Source organism: Callorhinus ursinus, unplaced genomic scaffold (assembly GCF_003265705.2).
Source record: "Callorhinus ursinus isolate GAN/ISIS: 27379988/994484 unplaced genomic scaffold, GSC_fseal_2.0 scaffold39, whole genome shotgun sequence".
In the NCBI taxonomy this organism is placed as follows: domain Eukaryota; kingdom Metazoa; phylum Chordata; class Mammalia; order Carnivora; family Otariidae; genus Callorhinus; species Callorhinus ursinus.
Window position 1 is genome coordinate 18,737,659 of NW_027397101.1, and position 21,374 is coordinate 18,759,032.

Here is a 21,374-nt window from a genome sequence, read left to right on the forward strand (position 1 = left end):
AAACCTCCCACACAGAACCTCTCTTATTTCCCAGTGCTGCCACCTGGATGAGGAGCTGGAGGCCCCAGAGAATAAAAGAGCCATAAAACAGCCGAGGCCCTAAGTTCCCAGAGACCCTTGAGGAGATCAAAGCACCTTGAGGAGGAAAACGTTCACCAACCAGGAATGCTGACTGGTCTTGCTGAGAGAGAGAAATAAACTCCTGTTGTGTTAGGACACTAGTGTTACAGGGTTTACTTGATAAAACAACTAGCATTTATCTTATTAACTAAAGTTTAAAATGTATTTATCTTTTTCTAATCACTTGATATCTGCAGAGAAACAGGTTTGACACCTGATATTTCCCTGCTGTAACTGATCAGAGTTAGGTTTATGCATAGATATAAGTGGAGAAAAAAAACAACTTCAGTGGGAGTTTATAACATGTTTTCATCTACATTAGTTCACCTTTTTGCCATTCAAGAGCAAGAGAGGCATAAGGGGTTATCTCAGTTTTAAAGTTGAAGAAACGGTGGGGGCGCCTGGGTGGCTCTGTCAGTTGTGTGTCTGACTCTTGGTTTTGGCTCAGGGGTGTGAGATCGGGCCCCGTCTTGGGCTCTGCACTAGGTGTGGAGACTGCTTAAGATTCTCTCTCTCCCTCTGTCCCTCCACTCCCCTCCATCTCAAATAAAAAAAAAGAAAGAGGAGGAGGAGGAAGAAGAGTAAACTATGGCTGACAAGGGCCAATTTTCCATACTCACATATATCATCAGTGGCAATACTGGGACTTTAGCCCAATATTCTTATTCAATGTCCAGTGCCCCCTTTGCCATCCAACTTGATATCGTTGTATGGACCCAGGAAAGAGCTATTTTATCTCTGCTCTACGTCCTGCACATGATATAGTTGAAATCTTACTGATTAGGATTTTTACACTCTTCCAAAGGTATGTATTCCTGGAAAGGTAAGTCAAAGAGCAGAATTTACAATGAAGCATCAGATAAATATCAGATCTAGAGAAAAATTTGGGTCATGGAAATGAGAGGAAGGTAATCTGAAACAGGGTGGAATATCAAGAAATACTCAAGAAAAGGGATACAAAAGAGGGACTAATTTAACTAAGGTCAGGTGGGTAAGACCTGTCACTGAATGCAAGAGACATCTTAACTATCTTTCCAGCTCAAGATTCTCAGGCCTTCTGTTCTCTAAACCATGCTCCTCTGATGCTACAAGGCTCTCACAGATTACATTTTGGAAAGAGAGCTTGGTTATTGTTAAAACAACAACAACAAACAAATACTCCACATAGAATTGGAGACCTGAGTTCAAATCAGGTTTCAAAATTTTCTCTCTCCGATATTTTGGAAGCACTATTTTGTGTCAGGCTGGTTACTAGGAGTTGGGTTACAGTGATGAGCAAGTGGTTCTTATCCTCAGGAAGCTTATAGTGCATCAGCTGTACCAATTAATAGTTTCTGTGATCCTGGGAAAGTCATTCAATCTCTTTGAATTTCAACTACTCCAAATGTTAATTCACCGGCAATATCTACAAGAGAATGGTATATAAGAGGATTCCAAGAGCTAACATATGTGAACTTGCTCCACAAATGGCTGTTTAAATACAAGTGTTTGCTGAATATTGACATTTTCTACCACATGGATACCACAAAACACTTGTTCTACACCAACCACTAGCTGGGGGTGTGGGAGCTTTTGTTGTTCTTCCTAATGCCCTCAGGAGCCCATCTGTCCTTCCAGTACCTAGGAAGCCCGAGGAAAGACTACAAGCCCTTGGACCAACAGGTTACTACATATTCCATGAGTTCCATGGTGAAACATCAAGCTATACCAAGTGAAGCAGGTTTCTTTACCCATTCATTTAACAAATATTTATTGAGTGCCCTCCCTTTGTGGCATTCCCTAGTGAGGAAGCCAGGAAGAAAACCATTTTAACAGTTGACTTAATTGATTGATTTTAAATTGGATTGGAGCTTGAGGGAAACACTCTTGAGGTAGAACCACACAAGAAAAGACTTATACTGGTTAACCTGGACAGAAAAGGCCTTTTCAAAAAAGTGGGACTTTGGCTGACACCTAACGAACAAGAAATTGCCCATGTGTAGAGAGGAGTAGGGGAGTCCAGGCAGAAGAATCCCTATATGCGAATGCCCCAAGTTGAGGAAGAGTTCTGAGAAGCTTGACAGGAAAACGCTATGAAGTGGAAAGTGTTTGTGGAGTCAACTTACCTACTCTCACAAACCACTTACTCCAGAACTTCTCATAGCCTTTATGCTAATGTGTACCTTCAGGCTCTACCAGAAGGATCCTGAGTGTAGTTCCTCCCAAATCTAAAGGCAGACCTTTGGAAGACTAGTGCCCCCAGAATACCCTGGGAAATAGTCTCCTAAAGTATTGATGGTTCTATTAGTTCTGATTGTTTCAAGACACAGGTGATTTGAATGTACATCACTGCTCGCCCTCTCACAAGGCTGCTGACACCTTAGCTAATTATTCAGAGTGTCTGATATGGTTCTCTGAATTCTGGCAGGACTCATTTGCAAAGCAAGAGATTTCCACAGATGGGCTGGTGTATGAGCCTTGGCAAGTCAGATACACATTCAAACTGAAAAATGACTGTGTGAAAACCTGATTTTTAAATGATTAAATTCAACAATGATAATCACCTATACTCTTATATCCTAAGTCAAAGACAGGGAAAATGGGGAAATGACAGGACACTGCTTCTATTTATTGTCAATAAATGTACCATGGGATATAGACTTGAAAAAAGAATTACTCTTTGGCAGCAGGAAAAACATCTTATGTTCCTTTAGATTTTAGCACCTAATTACCTATTTCCTTTTTCTGCTGTTTTGTGGGAAAAAGCCTAAAATTTACCTCACTTTTTCTGTACTTTATGAATGAATACGCTAATTGCTACACAGGAAAATACTGGGTTTTCTACCTTTAAGACGCTACCTGGATTCTTAAATCATTGAGGTCCAAGTTATGCTACCCAGCTGGCTTTCTTATGAATTGCATGGATAATTACAGAAGTGAAAAAGTAATTTTTATCAAAACAGCACAGGATTCTTGAAAGATATTGCTAGTTTTTTAAATCTGTGCCATCACTATCACCTCCCTCTTCTTTTTAATAACCTCTTCATACACGCTTGTAAATGATAGTTTTGCACAGCCTATTCCTCTTTCCCCCCACACCCAAAAATTCAAAATCGGATCAGACACCTGCTATTCTTCCACATTCAAAACCATCTCTGGAACCAGCAGTAGCTATATATACAGGGATGGAGGTTTAGGCCCAGAGAGAGTTAAATTAATATCCTGGCTTCACCAGTTCAACTTACCGTACATCTTCATTTGCCCAGTAACACAATCTATAGCCAACTGCTAACCAAGTCAATATGTGGTAAGACTAACAGCCACCCTAACTTGCCTTGATAATTATTCTCCTTTAACTGACATAATATTCAATATACTGTTGTTGAGAGCAATAATGCTAAAATTGATGCCTTGAGGGCTACAAGACAATTGAGTTCTAGCCGGATAAAATGACTTGTATGCTAACAGTGCATTATAGGGTTCCACAACCTTTGGACACACATTTTACAGCCTCCTTGCATGAAAATGGTACATATAATTATATTCAAAGTCATTTATGTATACCTTATCATTACTACATATAATTTTTAAAATATTGGCCAATAACCAACTCACATTGCTTTAGAGGAAAAGGGTTTATTTCTATAGCCTAGCTCTTGTTTTGAGTGTTTTTTTTTTAAACAAAATGAACATTTTCTCACTACATAGTTTTTTGTCCTTCAACCTCTTGTTTTTCCGCTACGCACAAGAACTATTTTCACAAGGAATAGATGATAAATGCTAAGTAACAAAAAGCATCATTTAAATAAAATCTATATTATATCAATCCTACCAATAAAACAAGACAAAAACTAAACCTAGTATTCTTCTAATGTAAAAAGCATCTATGATTTTCTCAAAATGTCAATTCTAGGCCCTGAATGGAGAAACAGATTATATTAAGTTTAAGACTTTGGCAAAATGTATATTAAGTTAATAAAAATTAATTATAACTTAAGTATCACAATAAATGACAGAATTCTTCATATGCAATATTTTACCCTAAAATAAGAGACTTTATAAATCTCAGCTCATGGTTTTGCTGAATTTTCCTCTCATACTTAATTTCTCTTGCAATTCTGTATTGTCAAAACAAAAAGAAATACAGAGTACATTTCAAAGTACATTTTCTATGCACGCCTTAGAGATAGGCTGAAACAGAGAAAAGTTAGCACTTAAATAATAATTTCAAATAAAACAAAGAACAGGTATTGGTCAAGGCAAAATATCAGGACCATATCACATTACAACAAGCAGGTTCCCGATTTACCGCCATCCAAGTGCTACAGTGAACTGGGTTGTTAGGAGGGCAACTAATCAGTCATGCACGTATCTGTTTGGCCAGGAAGATACCATATATCTGCTCCAGATAGCTCAGGCAAAAATATACACATAGAACTGAAATACAGCACTTATGACAGAACTAAGCATCAGAGTGGCGGCAGTAAAGGTGGTACTAGATAAGGGCATATTACCGTAGGTTTTGAATAAAGTAAAGAGTGCTTAGCTATGCTAACAATGCTGTTCAAAAATGTGCAAGAGCGTCGTTCCTTTCTGTAGAGTAAGAGCTATCCCAAATGGATATTAATAATTATGTTGTGGAAACGAATGTAGAAAGATGTGGCACCCTATCCACTGCAGGCCAGTATGAGCAGGTATTGTGAAACTGGTTCCATGCTTTATGTTTCCTGGCCTCTTCCTTCTGGACCTCATGCCCCCTCAGGTCTCCTGACCACCCAGGACTTAACTTTCCACTCACCCCACTGAAGTGCCCCCACCCTGAGGCAAATGAGATAATGCTTGTGAAAGTCTTCTATAAACTAAAAACGTAATATATAATTATTCCTATTATCATCATCATCTTGTCTTCTGAGGGCCAAATTTTTCGTGCCTTCCAAGTTGACATCTCACTAAACTAAGCAATGACTCAATGCTAACCAAAGCAGTCTCAGGAGCAGACGGGCTATTCTACCCTCTGTCTCTCTCTACTTCTTGTCATCATACCTCTCTGCTCTCCTGCCCTGGCTAACACCTGGAGGTACCACATAGGAGAATGACAGGAATGTGTGTGTGTTTATGCCAGGTTAAGGCAAGGGGGAGATGTGAGGCCCTCCACTCTTCACATACCACACTGGCAGCCAAGGCCTTGCACACAACACAGGGTGACTGGGGGATAAACAAGGCTGGCAGAGCCAAAAACCGTGTTTTGTTTTTTGTTTTTCCTGAAGGGGTCAATTCTCCTGGTATTATCCCCATAAGAAATTTAAAAATCACTTCAGATTCTACCTTCTCCAACTGTGATCTCCTTTGGCAGGAGGGAGTACTTCTTCATCGTCCAGTGTAGTCTTTTTGGATCCTGGGGTCTCCCAACATGCTGTTTTCAACATTTACCCTTCAAGGGTCGTAGGAAGACAGATGGCCATAAAAACACTTCAGAGGCAAAGTACACAATGCAAAGCGACTCATGACATACTGCAAAAAATGACGAAAAAATGCAGGGAGGTTGGGGTGGGGGTGGGAAGCGGAGGCTACAGGCCTCCAGGAAAAGTCTTAAGACCCTTACCAGATTGCAAGTGCCACTGATACAAACAAGAGGCTCAAGCTGGATGGACAGGTACTGCGAAAGCCAAATCTATAACCATGTCTCTGGGTTCTGGAATGTGAGGGTTTACTGGTTATAAAAGCAGAGAGTTTACAGGGGTTACAGTTCTTTTGATTCGGATGAAGAAGCAATAAATAAGGTACACGGACAACCAAAAAAACAAAACAAAAAACCACTAAACCTACAAACTCCGTGCAAGCAAAAGCCCTACTAAACCCAGATGAAATGTAATCTCAGATTTTCACAAACATGTCACCCACCTCAAACAGCCCTTCCTTTTAGTGGGGCTAAATCAGACTTGTTGGAGAAGCAGGAAGCCCACGTTGTAGGGACAGAGAGCTGAATTTAAAAAAGATGCAAACAAAGCAACGCTAGGCAACAGGTCACTTTTTCCTTTCTACCATCCACCACCGAGGCCCAGTGCCAGCCTGCTGGGACAGAGTTCCTTCTCTCCAGTTCTCTAACAAGCCTGCCAAAAGGAGCATTTTAATCAGAAGAGGGTGTGCATGCCCAGGCCTGTGAGGGGCAGGAAATAGACCAGGTTCGCAAGGGTTCTCCCTCAACCCATCCTAGAGCTGGCCAGACACCAGCTTTGCCATCCTCCCCCTACCTGAAGGATGTACCCCCGGACGTAATCCCGCAGGGTCCAGCCCAGGCCGTGCAAGATGTGCAGCACCTCCTCTTGCTTCAGGACACTGAAGAGACGGTCTAGCAGGATCTTTAGCCGCACCGGCACCGCCTGCGTCCCGTAGAGCATCAGGCTGCTGATGTCGAACACCACGTTGGACTGCACGATCTCCACCTGGGTGGGGTGGTATAGATGCTGCGTGCTGAGTTTATCCAAGGCTGTGGTGTCCCCACCAAAGTTCCGGAGGTGGGTGGGAATCCAGAGATCGAGGGAAAGGGCAGAGACAAAGAAAGTAGAAACAAGTCACTGGAAGTTATCAGGGCTCTGTTTCTACAGATGGATCATGACCACAGATGTTTAAGCAGGAGTTTGCAATGTAAACAGTTCTCTTCCCACCTCCTCCTTGCTTTGCCTTTTCTTTTTAATTTGGTATGCTTATAAATTGCAGACAACAGCAAATACAAAACATACTCGACTTTCAGAAAAAGAGCCACTGAGGATGTTTCTAAATGACCGTGGCTGGCTCTAAAAACCTGACTAATTAATTTGCCAGTTGAACTATGGTGTAGCCCAAGTTGCCATGATGTCCTCCCCACCCACCAAAGACAGAAAAACAATTCCCGACTCCTGCCATAAGAGCAGATTTAGCCAATATCAGTTTTCTGAATAAGATTCACCCCTTATCCTACTTGAATGGTTTAAAGAGGAAGAGGAGCAGCTCTTTAGATTACAGGGTTAAAAGGCCCAATCGGAGGGAATAAGGGCTACTAAAGTAACTCAAGTTAAATTAGTGAGCAGGGATTATCCCAAGAAGTAGTTCTTCCAACTCTCCCTCTTGCTATTCACCTGTTAGACAGTTTAATGTTCACTGGCCTATTCAAGAAAAAGGAATTCACGTTGTAACTTGGTCCCTTTTTATAAACAGCTCTGACAAGGGTTTAGTATCAGATGAAAACGGGAAAAAATGACAAACATCAAAGTTGAAGAATTTCTGTGTATTTCAGCGGTGTTACCTCAGTCCAGAAAAACTGAGGATGACCATCCTCACAGTAAATACTTTAGGCCTTTTTCTCCTCATGTCTAAGAAGTTACATCTAGATCTACAAGCCAAGATAAGGTCATACATTCTAGTCCCCAACCTTATCTGAGCTCCTGGGAACGCTACTGCAGATAATGTAATTACAGTTTTCCTCAGTTTCTCTACAGTGAACAATTAAGATAACATTGTCTCATCTACAAGGCTCAAAGAGATGCTGCAAAGATTAATGGGATAATGAGTGAGAGGTGCTTTGAACTCGTTAAGAGAGCACAAAAGCCTTAGATCAACTGTCAGAATTATACACAGATGACCTTCCAGAGATTAAAAAAGATAAACATGTGAGCCTGAAAGATGGTCATCTAATCTCATAAGTCAGGCAAATGGGTATCAGACAACAACCAGGCTCAAATTGTAACTACACCTGAGAGCGCCCGAGTTTTCTGCAAGTTCTAAACCACTGCCCGTGCTTTCTCAACCACTCTTCCCAGCACCTCATCCCTTCACAGTATAGGCTACTGTACATGTGCACTCTGAGCCACTCCTATTTGAATATGCCTGTATTTCTGCATATTAATGCAGGTATTTAAAAGTACATGCACACACACACTTTTTTTTAGTATTTCAAATTTATTTTTTCAGGGTTCCTCCTCCACTCTCATTTCCTCCTGACTTGTGGTCACCAGAGAGTTCATGTACTCTTGATAAATTGCTTTCTTACATCCACAGTGTAAAGGCCCTTATCATTTACCCGCTGGCTTCATTCAACACATTTACTCCCAGGAATACTTTGTCAAAGAGTTCGGGTTTCCTCATACTTCATTTCTTGCAGCTGATTTGTCTGATCTTTCCTATTCTAGTGGTTAAGTCAACTTTGAATAAATAGCTTTAAAAATTAATTTAACGTTTGGGAAAGATAAGGGATTCACAAGCCTAGGGATTGAAGTCTTCTCTCACTCCACAGGGCATTTAGACTGCAAAAATGTAGGAATGAGGTATTACTATCCCTGTTCTTCTTCAAGTAGAGCTTTACTACTTAGCCTTCTGATGAGTAAGCTGCCTCTGCTTACAGAATCCAGTGACCAGGTCAGGGGAAATCTCCTCTCCCCCGTTTCCCTTCATCAGCCCTCCTGGCCTGCATCAAACACCTCTTCACCAAATACACTGCAATGACCACCGCAAATAGGAAAGCAAGAGGGTTCAGTAGAGGGGAAATAAGATGACACCAAATCTTGATTTCTGTCCCCATGTTCGGTACCTACAGCCATGTGTACTTAATGTACACACAGGTGTGTGTACCTATGTGTTCGAGGGCTGAGTGGGAAGCTGTCACCCCTCTCCCTCCTGCTCTTCAAAAAAGGGCTGGCATAAGAGGACTAAACTCTTGAGGCTCCAGAAACAAAGAGAAGTTGTTCAGAGAACTGAAAGAGCACAAGTGGAAAGGTAAAGCAAAAACATTTCCCTAGATATGCTTTTGAGAACAACAGAGAATGAGAATATTATAAGGACATCACCTGATTCTTCTTCATAAATATGCCATATGTCAAAAAGGAGAAATACTGTTATAAGCCACATAAAAATACAGCAGGGATCAACAACTTTTTCTGTAAAATGCCAGACAGTAAATATTTTAGGTTTGTGGGTCAAACGTCCTGTTTCATAAGTACTCACCTCTGCTGTTATAGAGGGAGAGCAGGTAAGACTTAAACTAATGGGTGTGTCAGTGTTCCAATAAAACCTTATTTACATAAAAAGGCACCTGGCCACATTTATACTCGGATATGGAGGATGAAAGGGTGGGCCAGGTACTTAAAGAAAGTCAATAGTAGATAAGGGAAAAAAAACTTGAGAGTGTGATTTAAGCAGCGATTATCTAGGAGATGAGCCAAAGGATTGAAAAATTAAACTGCCCAGCTTGCAGGTGTCAACTACAAATTTCAGCATATACATTATCATTGAAGAATATGATCTGTTGAATTTCTTGAATGTATCAAATTTTTCTGCTTTACAATTGCTGGATCATACTAAGTCACCAAGTTGTCGACAACTTTTGGGGATGTCTCCTAGGTGAGCAAAGGGTAAGTGAAATTTTTTAAGCACCCTAATAACAGTAAACTGAGTCTGCCTCATGTCATGACCTTCCTATGTCTGACCTTAGAGGACTCAAGTCTGAGTCTTAGTAGGGTTAGGAATATGAGATGTATGAGATGGGCCAATGGGGATGAATAAAAGGCAGGGCAAGAACTTGTTCAGCAGAATGGAGTGAGAAAAGAGGGTCACCTACCTGTATAGTTTATGGGTCTAACCATCTTAAATTGTCCTATACCGATGTCCATTTTCAAATGAAATCTTTAGAAAAACTGGGTATAAAAACATATAAAAGTAAAGCTATTCTTGGTGAAGCTGGAGTGCGTGTGGATTAGAGAACTTCGAATAATTTGTTATTCTCTTCTTTATATTCAACTTGTTTAAGCTGGGACCCCTAGAATTGCTGGAAGCACAGTGTAAAAAAAAGCACTTTTCTATACAATAAGATGATGTCAGCTGTTTTGCCTGCTTTATATCTACTCCCCTTCATTCTGGTACCAGACTCTTGATTTCCCTTTGGGGAGTCACTCTTCCCCTCAGTATCAACTATTTCACAGACCAGGATGTTATGTTCCTTGAGCCAAGCCTAGAAACCAGGATATCCCCAGGACCCTGGCACAGCAACTTGTTCAAGAATGGGCAAGTGACCTAAGTCTGAACAGTGAGACTAAATCTAGGATTTTAGTTAGAACTACTGGGAAGTCCTCTCTTTCTTAGAAATTTGCAGCTAATATATATGCTTGAGAATGAGAATCACATGGAAGACAGGCTACAAAATGGTCTGAGAAAGACCAAGTACTGATAATAACTGTTTGATCCAGAAGATACGGATATGGCAATGTTGAGGCCGGAATTTTCAGTGGCATGAGCCAAAGAAATCTCTCCTCACTCTACCTTTTTATGTCTGCCTGAAGTAGGATTCCATAATTTGTATCTAAAGGAGCCTTGACTAAGACAACCACTTTTGGGGGTACTTTTCCAGCTGGATACCATGTAATTTCAAAGCACCTATCAGTGGTTCAACTAAAGGTATATTAGTTCCAGGCCAAATGCTATTCACAATTTCTCCAATGACTAGAAACAGGGTATCCTTAACAATTGCAAATCTTATACAAATTTACAAAGGGTAATGGATACCATCAACGTTATTAAATAAAAATAATTGTGTGTCGGGGGGTGGATAAAGAAAATGACCATTTAAGTACTAAAAGTCAGGCATCATTCTAGGGGGTTAAAATGATCTCCTTTAATCCTCCAAAAAAATAAAAAACACACAGTATTACTCTTATTGCCTATTTAGAGATCACAGGCTCAATGAAGTAACTGGCCTAAGGTCACCTAGTTATTTCTCCCAAGAAAATTCTGTTTCCACCACATGTTCAGATAAACAGTCAATAAGTCTGGAAACTTGCAAGTCTTCATCATGTTGGAAGTCCCCAACTCCCAGCAATCTGGGCTTCTTGCCCATCACTCTGCTGAAGCAAGCATTTCAAAGGTCACCAACACCTGCCTTACTATGAAATCCAATAGCTTTTTTCCTTCATTATTCTCATGATCTCTTCACAGCAGCTGACCTTATTGATCACCACTCCTCCTATAATGCTCTTCTCCTTCATTCATGCATACATTCATTTATTCACCAGCACTTAATAACTTATCACCAAGGTAGATGCTGCATGCAGATGCTAAAGTAATTTATGTTGTGGCCTCCACCTTTAAAAGGAGACAGACGCCATCAGTATAAATGCTATAAAAGAGATTTGATAAAGTACTGTATGACACAGAAGAGAGGGTAACTCTGCCAGACACACATCATCTTATAAGATAACTAGGAATTCAGTAAGTGAGAAAGGAGGAGAGCAGTCTAGGTAGATGGAACAAAGGCAGGCATTCTCAAATATTATGTGCATTAGAATCACCTGAAGGGCTTATTAGAACACAGATTGCTGGGCCACTGTCCCCAAAGTTTCTGATTGGGTCTGCGGTGGGGACCAAGGATTTGCATTTGTAGTAAGTCTCCACAAAATGCTGATGCTACTGGCCAGGGACCACCCTTTGACAACCACTGAACTAAAAGGATACATGTAAGACAACAAAATATCCACAGAGTGTGTAACAATTGAGGCCAAACCATTAGAGATAAGTACAAAGGAGTTAGATGGATAAAGTGTAAGGAGCCTTAATATTAAAGGCCAAAAGCTGTGGAAGGCTTATGATATAATTTTATTTCCTGTTAACAGGATACAGAAAACATTAAGCATTTTATATGATAAAAATGACTTATAATTTCAGATATAAAACTTTGACAAGGGTCCACAAGTTGAATTAAAACAATGGTGGTCAGCTTGAGGGACATGGCACATGTTCAGCAGTAAAAGCCACTGAATAAACCTCAGCCACAGAGCCACAACCCCCATTTCTCCTTTAAAAATTGTACCCTTCCTTCTTCACAAAATAATGGTGTACTCTGACTTGACTTATACAGTGCAGTGGCCCAGGGTGGAAAACTCTCCTGGGTGCCAAACTAAATGAGGCTTTGTGAAAGACCCCTTTATTTATTAATAAAAACACCAAGAACCTGGGAAGGGGTGGTGTTTTTTTCCCTGACTATACCTATATGGGTAAGGAGTAGCTAGAACCTGATATTTCGGTCTATGTTGGAATATTCAGAATTCAAGCAATGCATTCACCTCTAGCATTCCTACCTATTTTAACAATGAATCACTCTTTAGAAAGTATCCTGTGAGAGCAAAGTACAAGTGTCCAATACTGGAAATGGCTTTTGCCTCCCAACATATTCAAAGGCAAGCCATTCTTTTCAGTTAATCCTGACACTCATCCCGAGAAGTTGGGATCATTACCTGGGAAGAAAAACCCCTGAGCCTATGACATGTCTACTTTTTAAAATTCAGTTTGAATATTTTCCTGGATCTATAAACTTTGTAAGACACATTAGATAAAATCTGAATAGAAATTTTACATGATTTCTTTCAGAAACTATGTTGACCATTTAATAAGGTAGTTACAACCTACTTAATCAAATAATATCAAAATATTTATTTCAGTTATGATTAATCATCATTTTCATTTTTTTTGAGAGGAAGGGAGGGGGCAGGGGCAGAGGGAGGGGGAGAAAGAATCTCAAGCAGGTTCCATACTCAGTGTGGAACCTGATGTGGGGCTTGATCTCACAAGCCTGAATCATGACCTGAGCCAAAATCAAGAGTCAAACACGTAACTGACTGAGCCACCCAGGTGCCCCTCATCTTATTTCTTATAAAATTTTGAATATTTTCCACATCCTATTAATAAAGGTAAAATGAACATAAATTATGATCTAAATGCCAAAGCACTTAATTTTTAGCACTACATAACTGCTTTCATTAAATACATAAAATCAGTTTAACCATGAGATCTAACAAAATTAATAAATGTTTTTATAATATACAACTCTTACCTAGTTTGTTCCTGAAGTCCAACACCATATTGTGATACACGCATGGAACCACATTATCAAAGTAAGACCATGACTTTTTTTCCCGTGACTTCTAACATACTCTTCATAAGAAACTTAGGTTTACATTATACTACATCATTACTAATTAAGTAATAAGAAATAGCATTTCTATTGTAAACTGAGTAATATTATTAACCCCACATTTTATTCTAGACTGTTTTAGTAATCTACCCTATGAAATGCAGTCTACAACATACTGATTTTCTAATAATTTTTCTCAAAGTGCATATTAATACATTTATTTGAATTGAAATGTGAGTTCGATTTCTTCCAAAGAAAATTAAATCAGATTTGGAAGCATGATTTGACCATAACCACTGGTGGAAATTTTCATCATTCAAGATAGCTGAATCTGCAATGATAAAATATCTCTTTTCAAAAAAAATAAAAAGCATATTGCAGAAACTATCTGAATAGCTAATACAGTATTTTTATTTTCTCAATCTTTTCTGTGTATACTAGAATAAACAATATGCCTCTAAATGAAAGACTTACAGCTAAGTTTATAAGTAAACATTTAATACACCTTGTTAATGCCTTTTTCCAGAAACTGAGAAGGGGAATGACTATAACAACATCTCAGTAATAAGGTGGGTGATTTTCATTTTTTTCCTTTTAACAAAACTAACTGATCATTGTGTAGTTTTTGGCATATGATTTGAAATGATTCCTAAGAACTGAATGACGATGGGATAAAGTTCCTTGTCCCACCTATTCATGTGAACAGGTATCGCAGCAGTTACATCTGCAAAAATGAGAAATGACAGGGTCACTTTCCTATTTCTTACAATAAATACTATTCATTTACTGATACATGAACTAGTCTGGGAAGGAAAAAAGTATAGCCTCATCCATTTTACTGACAGGTGTATTTCTAACAAAAATCCACTTTGTGCTTAATAAATTACAAAAATTTGTAATATTTCTATTGCTATGGATCTTATCATCTTGATCAAGGTAAACAATAAAATCTCCTACTTATAATATATTATTTTCTTAATTTTCATTGCAGACATGTGTAAGTTGAATGATACAAGACTTTCCAGTGAACATGACTGACTGCATTTATAGTAATGTTATTTGGAGGCAGTGAACTGGAAACAAGAATTAAAAGAGATAAAATAATGACTTAAAACAATGATTTAAAGTTCCCAATGTTAAAAAGATTGTTGTCCTCCAGATAAGGGACAGTTTTTCTAGGGCCAGACTCCAAGGGTTCAAATCTCAGCTCAGTCACTTACTTGCATCATGACCTTGGCAAGTTACTTAGTACATGAAAATGTTAGGATGGCTTTTCACTTTCAAAATTCTCTTTAGTAGCAGGCAAGCCAATAGCTTGACGGCCACTTCCTTAATTCAAGGAGCGAGGAAAGAAAAACACAGAATCAAGACCAAGCTAAAAGGTGTGGGGAAGCTAATAGATGCTTAGAGTAAAGATGAGGCAGGGTTACAAAAGGACTAAGATTTTCTAGTTTGGGGGATTTGGAGGAGAAATCAGCTGAGATGCAGGGGAACCATCAGGATTTCAGAGCTGCTGCCTCTCCAGCTGTGCACCTGTGATGAGCTGCCTGTAGGAGTCCAACCACTCTTACACTACACAGCTGATTCCTAACCAACCCAAGCGCCATGCTCTCAACTCCAAACATATACTTGACCCTTAGTGCTGAGAAAGGTAGAACTAAAGAACCTAGGCTGAAACAAACCTTTTTGTTACTGTTGTTGTCTTCTGATTGGCTATGTCACAGGTGCTCATTGAAAAAACACCGTAAATTCAAGAAAACAACAATAACAACAAAACAATCATCTATAATCCCACCACCCAAAGATTGCTAATGTCCATATGTTGACAGAGTTGCATCTACTTCTTTCAGTCCATAATTTTATATAGTTGAGGAGGTCTACACTATGGATACAAATGCTTATCTTGTTGGTTGCTGTTCTTCTCACTGAACATTATATACAGCGAAAACACTGAAAATTATCTCAGGCTACTTAGTACCCATACATTTTTCCACTGCAGTTTCTCCTGGATCAACCCCTCCTCTCTGGCCTAACTTCTACCACTTTAGTACAGGCTTTTAAGACTCTCACAATTCCATACTGCAAGTGACCCTGGTAGTCTGGTCTATCTCTGCTCTCTCTGGCCCAATACAACCTAAATACATCCCACAAGTCAGTCTTCTCAAAATACTGCTTAGAATATGTCTCTTCTCTCATCAAAAGTTTCCAATGGTGACCCCAGCAAAACCCTCCCTCCCCCTTTACACAAAGTCCTTAACCTGGGTCAGGAGACCTTGGCCAGATCAATTTACTATCCATCATAGTAACTGACACAGGCCTCTGTGACCAAAGTGAGCTACATACCACCTTTTCAAACATTCCTAGCACTGCCATATTTGGTCACTAAAAGAATATTTCTAGGCCCTATGCTACGTTTTGGAGATTTCGTGAAGAACAAAACAGATCGATTCAAGCCCTCTTGAAGTTAATAGACTAGTGAGGAAAACAGACTTTTAAAGAAATACACATTAATGCACAGAATTACAAGCTGGGTATGTGACATGAGAACATAATTTAAATGGGTAAAAAATTATTTTGCTTTTCTAGGCAAAGCCAGTTCTGCTAGGACACGAGACAGAGCAGCAGAACAGTACAAGATGATGCTGTAGAGATAAGGAGGGTTCCATCTGCTGAGCTACATTTCAAAAATGTTTAATTTTCAATGCTGTTCCTTAAGTGCCTTTCCTCTTATTTACCTTTTGACTACATCTTTCGTCTAGCTTCAAGTTCTATTTTCTTTTTCCATGAAGTCTGGAGAGGTCCCCTTATCTAAGAGCAAACTGTCTCAGTAATGATGTGTGCCAATCACATACATCCCAACCACATGTTGCCCATTTACTGGGTCACTTATGTGCCTATTTTATCATGAGAGCTTGATGTTAAGCAGCAACCCTATCTGACACATAATCGACTCAAGAGTGTTCAGTCCTCATATCGTTGAATGGATAAACACAGTTAAGTGAACACAGAATAAGAAAAGGCCATCAGTGTATTTGCCCTGAAAGCCTAAGTGTATGATTCTCCTGTGCCACCAAACTCTCCATTTTACCCATGTCCCTCTCTGATCTTTATACTCCTCTTTATACTCCCCTAGAGAACAGTGGGGTAGGTAATTGTGGCAGTTTAGGGAGTGAGGTGGGGCTGCTAGCTGGGCAGGAATCACCTCAGCTTTGCATCATCTATTCCCTTTCCTACCATTCCATGCATTATTTGGAGGCATCCAATAGATTTCTAGGTAACAACAATATGAAATCTAGTATTGCTAAAGAAAACCAGTTTGAGGACAGGGGTACAGACTAGAACACAATGAACAGACACTATGAAAATCATAGCACAGATCACTAGATTTGTGATCAGTGTGCTAGAGCTATGGTTTCACAGCTATAAAAAAGGTATGGATGGTACAGACTTTGAACAGGGTCAGAGAACAGTCACACAATAAGATTGTAAGAACAGCATCGACAAAGAAAAAGTTATTTTTCTTTTATAAAAGGTCTAGAGGAAAAAAATGAAGCCAACATATAAATTAATCTTTTTAGTATGTGGAATTTTATCTGGAAAAAGAAAAGGGTTTAACTGCACAATATGGATACTAGTTAGAAAAAGAAAAGAAAGTTCACACAAGAGCTTCTTAAACTGTGAATTAGGTAACTGAGGGAATGTAATTTACCTGGATTTCCTTAAAATGCCAGAAACAGAAGCTTAAACTGGTAATTTTCAAGCTATGAGACAAAGGAGAAATTGAGGTCTGGATATAATTTTAATAAACACTTTAATAGGATAAGACCCCAAAATGACATATAAGTCTGGATGAAGAAAACCCATTTCTGTTAAAAACAGAATCACCTTAAGGACAAGAGCCAGAATTTTTGTGGTTCATTACTGTAAATGTGTAATGTAAATGTAAAATAAGTATAAAATGTAATGCAAAATATGCAGTAGTGAAGTAATGTGAAATAATATACACTTTGAACAGTATTGCTAACTTAAAGAACAAAGTAACGTTCTTTATAAAATTCTGTTTTCAAATGTATAAAATAGTGCTGGGGGTGGGTGAGCAGTGGTTATAAAAGAACTTGCATCTATCAAATGAAATGTGAGTATTTTTTATTTCAATTTTTAATAACAGGAATTACTCCCCAAACCTTCAAATAAATTAAAATAAATGTAAACCTGTAATTCTACAGACTTCACTTCTAATATTTTCTGTGAAGGTCACAGAAATAAGAACATATTCAGATAGTTTTTTTTCTTAATGTAGGAGTATAAAAGTGCTTTTCACTGATCCTAGAAAATTGGCTCTCAGTGATAGTTTATAGTTCTTAGTTTTCCACAACTTTTTTAAACATAACTTTCTTTAAAAGCCAGATTCAAGTGACTTAGGTGGTTTTTCACAGGAGTATGCTCGAACATTTCAGGCCCTGACATCCAGTGGACTCCCATCTAATAACTGCTCAGGCACGGCAGTGAGCTTATAGCCATTCAATAAGAAGTGAGAGAAGGGGGGTAACTTTTCAAAACCACCTACTTTGCAGAAGAAAACAATTAAAATTTGTATGAAAACGGCCTAAAAGGAAATCTTTTAATTCACTAATTTCCAGTCCTGTCCTGGATATTTTAAAATTTTTAAATACTAATTTGAAGCAATTTTACAATAAGAAAAAAAACTAAAGAAACCTATTCTTTCATTTTGGGTGAAAGCCAAGTGAGCCTTAAATTGGAAAGCTAATTGTTTCGAGAACTCCATGTCTCTTTGCCTCAATTCCCCTTAGGATTCTAAATTATAACAGCATCAAGTGGTCAGCTTTTAGGAGCTCTGGGTCCTAGAACATGATTTTAATTTCTAATAGGTTAACATTTAACACGTGTCTTTAAGGGATTGTTTTATGGAATTCTTTCCATGATTAAGAGTTCAGAAATAAGGTTGTTAGGGACAGGATTTCATAAGAGCAATTTCTGGGGTCAGATTTTTAAGTTTTGATTACTTATAAACAGATTATTGTTCCCTTTCCTACTCCAAATACCCAAATACTCTGACTTTATGAGGGTCGGCGGCTCTTCATTCTTGCTAATATGACCAATAATTTCCAATTACACACTTTATGATATGCACACTATACCCGATATAATGATATGTCATTTCAATGTAGCTAGCGCATGAACTTCTACAGGTTTAATGGGATTTTGCGTATTCAGAATTTCATCATAAAGGGGCCCTTTGGAATCATTAGAACATCAATCCTTTCCCATTATAAGACTCCGTTCTCTTACCAGGCAAGAGAGTATCAGGGCGCAAGGCAAAGGCTTAGCCTACCCATAGATTGTAAGCCAGATCCTAATAAAAGCCATAGCCCTTGGGGAAAACATTAATAAATGGCAATGATGACATATTAAAAACTTTTTAGTGAATCAGAGAATCGATCATGAAGGCAGACAATGACTGTTATTAAAGAAGGATTCCTTATGACTTGAAGTAATATTTAGATCTGCACATCTTATTCACTACTTTTGGGGAAAAGAACTATATAATTGGGGGAAAATTAAATACAAAATAACTCATATTCCATTTAAGTCACAACTTTCTAAATGTAACTGTCAAGGTTGAATTAATTAGGATACTTAATACCAAGGAGAAAGAAGGCGTGCTTCAAGAATCTTTTTTTTTTTTTTTTTTTTTTTTAAGGAAAGAAGAAAAGGAATGATATATAGCTCCAAGAGTGGATCCCCAACCTGGTGATAAAAACTGTCAGCCCTTATGTGTGAAGGGTTTATTTTTTTTCTTGAACAAATAGTGTGTCAGTGTTTTTAAGTATAACAAAACAAAAACCTACTGAGCCTCCATAAACCCTGATTACATTACTATACCTTATATACCTCATGTGAACGGTTCTTGATTTTTTTTTTCTTGTCCCTTAATACATAAGGGATAAGTATATGAATACTCTTATGGTCCATTATGGATGTGATTCTAATCTGTAGTGAGGAAAGGGGGACAAAGTAGTTCCAATGAGGCCCCACTGTCCTATGGATTTTAATCATCCTTAGTTGACATTCAGCTTTGAGAGTATGTGGATATGCACACACAAACACCCACAATTAGTCCATGGCAGAATTTGAGCTCCACTTGAGACTATATAGTAATATTTCAAACTGATTGGCATTTCCCCCCTGTGGCCTTATGCATAATAAAGTCTTCTCAACAGACTTTGGAAATCATTAAAGTCTGACTGAGGCACACATAAAAGTAGACTGTCAACGCTTGGTTATTCAGAAGCTCAGTCTCTTGGCTAAGAGATTAAACAAGTCCTTGGTTTTATTTCTTCTCCTCCTTCTTCCTTACATGGCCCACTTTTGGGGGAGGGCATGTCTTTCCTCATTTACAGCAACTCCATCAGAAGGTGGTTAAGGGGAAAAGAGAAAATTTAATCTGCAAACTTGACAGTAAATCTAGTAAGAGATCTGGTACTTGAATCTACTTGCTGCAACCAGGTTTGGGGGGTTATTGTTCCTACTGCTGTTGCCCTATCCAATCTCCAGTCGCCAAGGCTGGCTGAAAGTTGACCACACAAACCTTGCTTTATTTAATTTACAGATCAATGAATTAAATGTACACGGACTACAAAACACACCTTGTTTTAAAAGTAACTATTGAAATATGCTACTTGAACAGACCATGTAAGTCCTTCTTTAAAAAATGAACCTTTCTGTAAGCGAATAATTACCCTACTCCTAATTTATTAGCTTTAAGAGATGTCATTTTGTTGAAGTAGCATTCCACTAAGAATTTCACTAAGGAAACACTGTAAATGCAAAGCATATTTATTTTTGATAGAACATATGCTTTAAACTCTATCACATGTAGTGAAGAAATATTTCAAAATGGAGAGAGAGCAGTAATACAAAAAGCCAGCATCTGGTAGGAAATACCTAAAAGAAAGGAATGATTATATTCAGTCTTCCCTTTTTTTTTTTTAAATAAATGTCACTTTGTGTCACAAGTATTTTTCCTTCCCTCTCCAAGTCAACCTGAAATCTCATTCTAAATCTATAATTAATCTATTTTTTTTTTCTATTCTCTCACCATAATCCCTTAAAACTCTGGGCTATCACACACACTTTTGACACTGATGTGTGTTTTCTTCTGGATTGCTGGATTTGCTTAATGCGTATATCAAGTATCAAACTGCTTTGCATCTGTGACTGGAGGGATAAAAGACCCTATATAAAGATTTGCTCATTAAAAAAAAGAGTTAAGAAGGCAGTCTTAGGAAAAGTCTTAACTAACCAATTGTTAAGTGCATGAACAGAAAATGTCAAGGACTAGAGCGATCCTTGTCGGTTTTCCCACTAACATGATCAATGTTTGATTGAGCAGATGGGGAAACAAAGTTGCCATCCCATCCTAAAGTTAGTAGTTGGCTAGTTGACATGTATGCATTATCAACAAGGCTAAATATCTTCCAGAGTTTGGGCCAATGGCAAAATGAAACTATTTTATAGCATCACCAATATTTAATAAGTGCAAACTTCCAGAAAAGAAGTCAAGGCTCCTGAAAAGATGTGAACAAAGAAACAGAAGGGAGATATTGGTTAGCTCTTTGAATTCTGGTTACCAACTTGATAATAATAATGACCCTAATTTCTAATGAGAAGAAAAATTCTATTAATTAGTACCTGCGGGCACAATCATAAAAATAAATCCAAATTTTAAAATGGAGCAACTTTTCCTTTAGTTTTTTTACTGTATTTAAAACAGTACTAGAAAACACTTGCCAACTTCATTTAGTCTCTGACTGAGGCACACATATGTGATCTCCTAATTTACAGCTTGCACGTACAGATGTTCACACTTAGTAAAAGGGCTTCTTAATAGCTTTTTTTAATTAAAAGTGTGTTGATAATAGGTGTTTTAAACATATCCAAACAACACAGCTGAACTGACAAATGCCTGTCTTCATGCCTCACCATGCCTCACATTGTGGCAAGATTTTATAAGAGAGAAAAGATTATGATTCAGTCACATGTATATGGGATAAATGTTACTCCAAAAACCTCTAAATGAAATCTTTCATTAATTTTTCTGTCTATGATCTGTTTCCAAGTAGAAAATGTTAGATTGCTACTAGGTTTATGTAGCCAAAAGCAGAACCACATAGCCCTTGCTTGCTGCTTGCAATTTTTTTCCTTTGCAAAACTTTGAACCCCATCCAGCTTTGACACACTGCCTCTTCGGTTAATAACTATCAAGTTTCCCCTTGTCTCCTGTCTACTTTTCTTTGAGGCAATTGCGCACTCAGCACCCCGA

At 38.4% G+C, this 21,374-nt stretch overlaps 1 protein-coding gene across 7 annotated transcripts in view; it reads right to left on the bottom strand.

Moving 5' to 3' along the window:
• BNC2 (basonuclin zinc finger protein 2) overlaps positions 1–21,374 on the bottom strand; it is a 421,054-nt gene that overhangs the window by 119,095 nt on the left and 280,585 nt on the right. For all 7 annotated transcript variants that reach the window (XM_073880836.1, XM_073880834.1, XM_025887884.2 and 4 more), the window contains one exon: positions 6,351–6,586. In XM_073880836.1, coding sequence (XP_073736937.1) covers positions 6,351–6,586 — 236 coding nt within the window. The remainder of the gene's footprint in view (positions 1–6,350; positions 6,587–21,374) is intronic.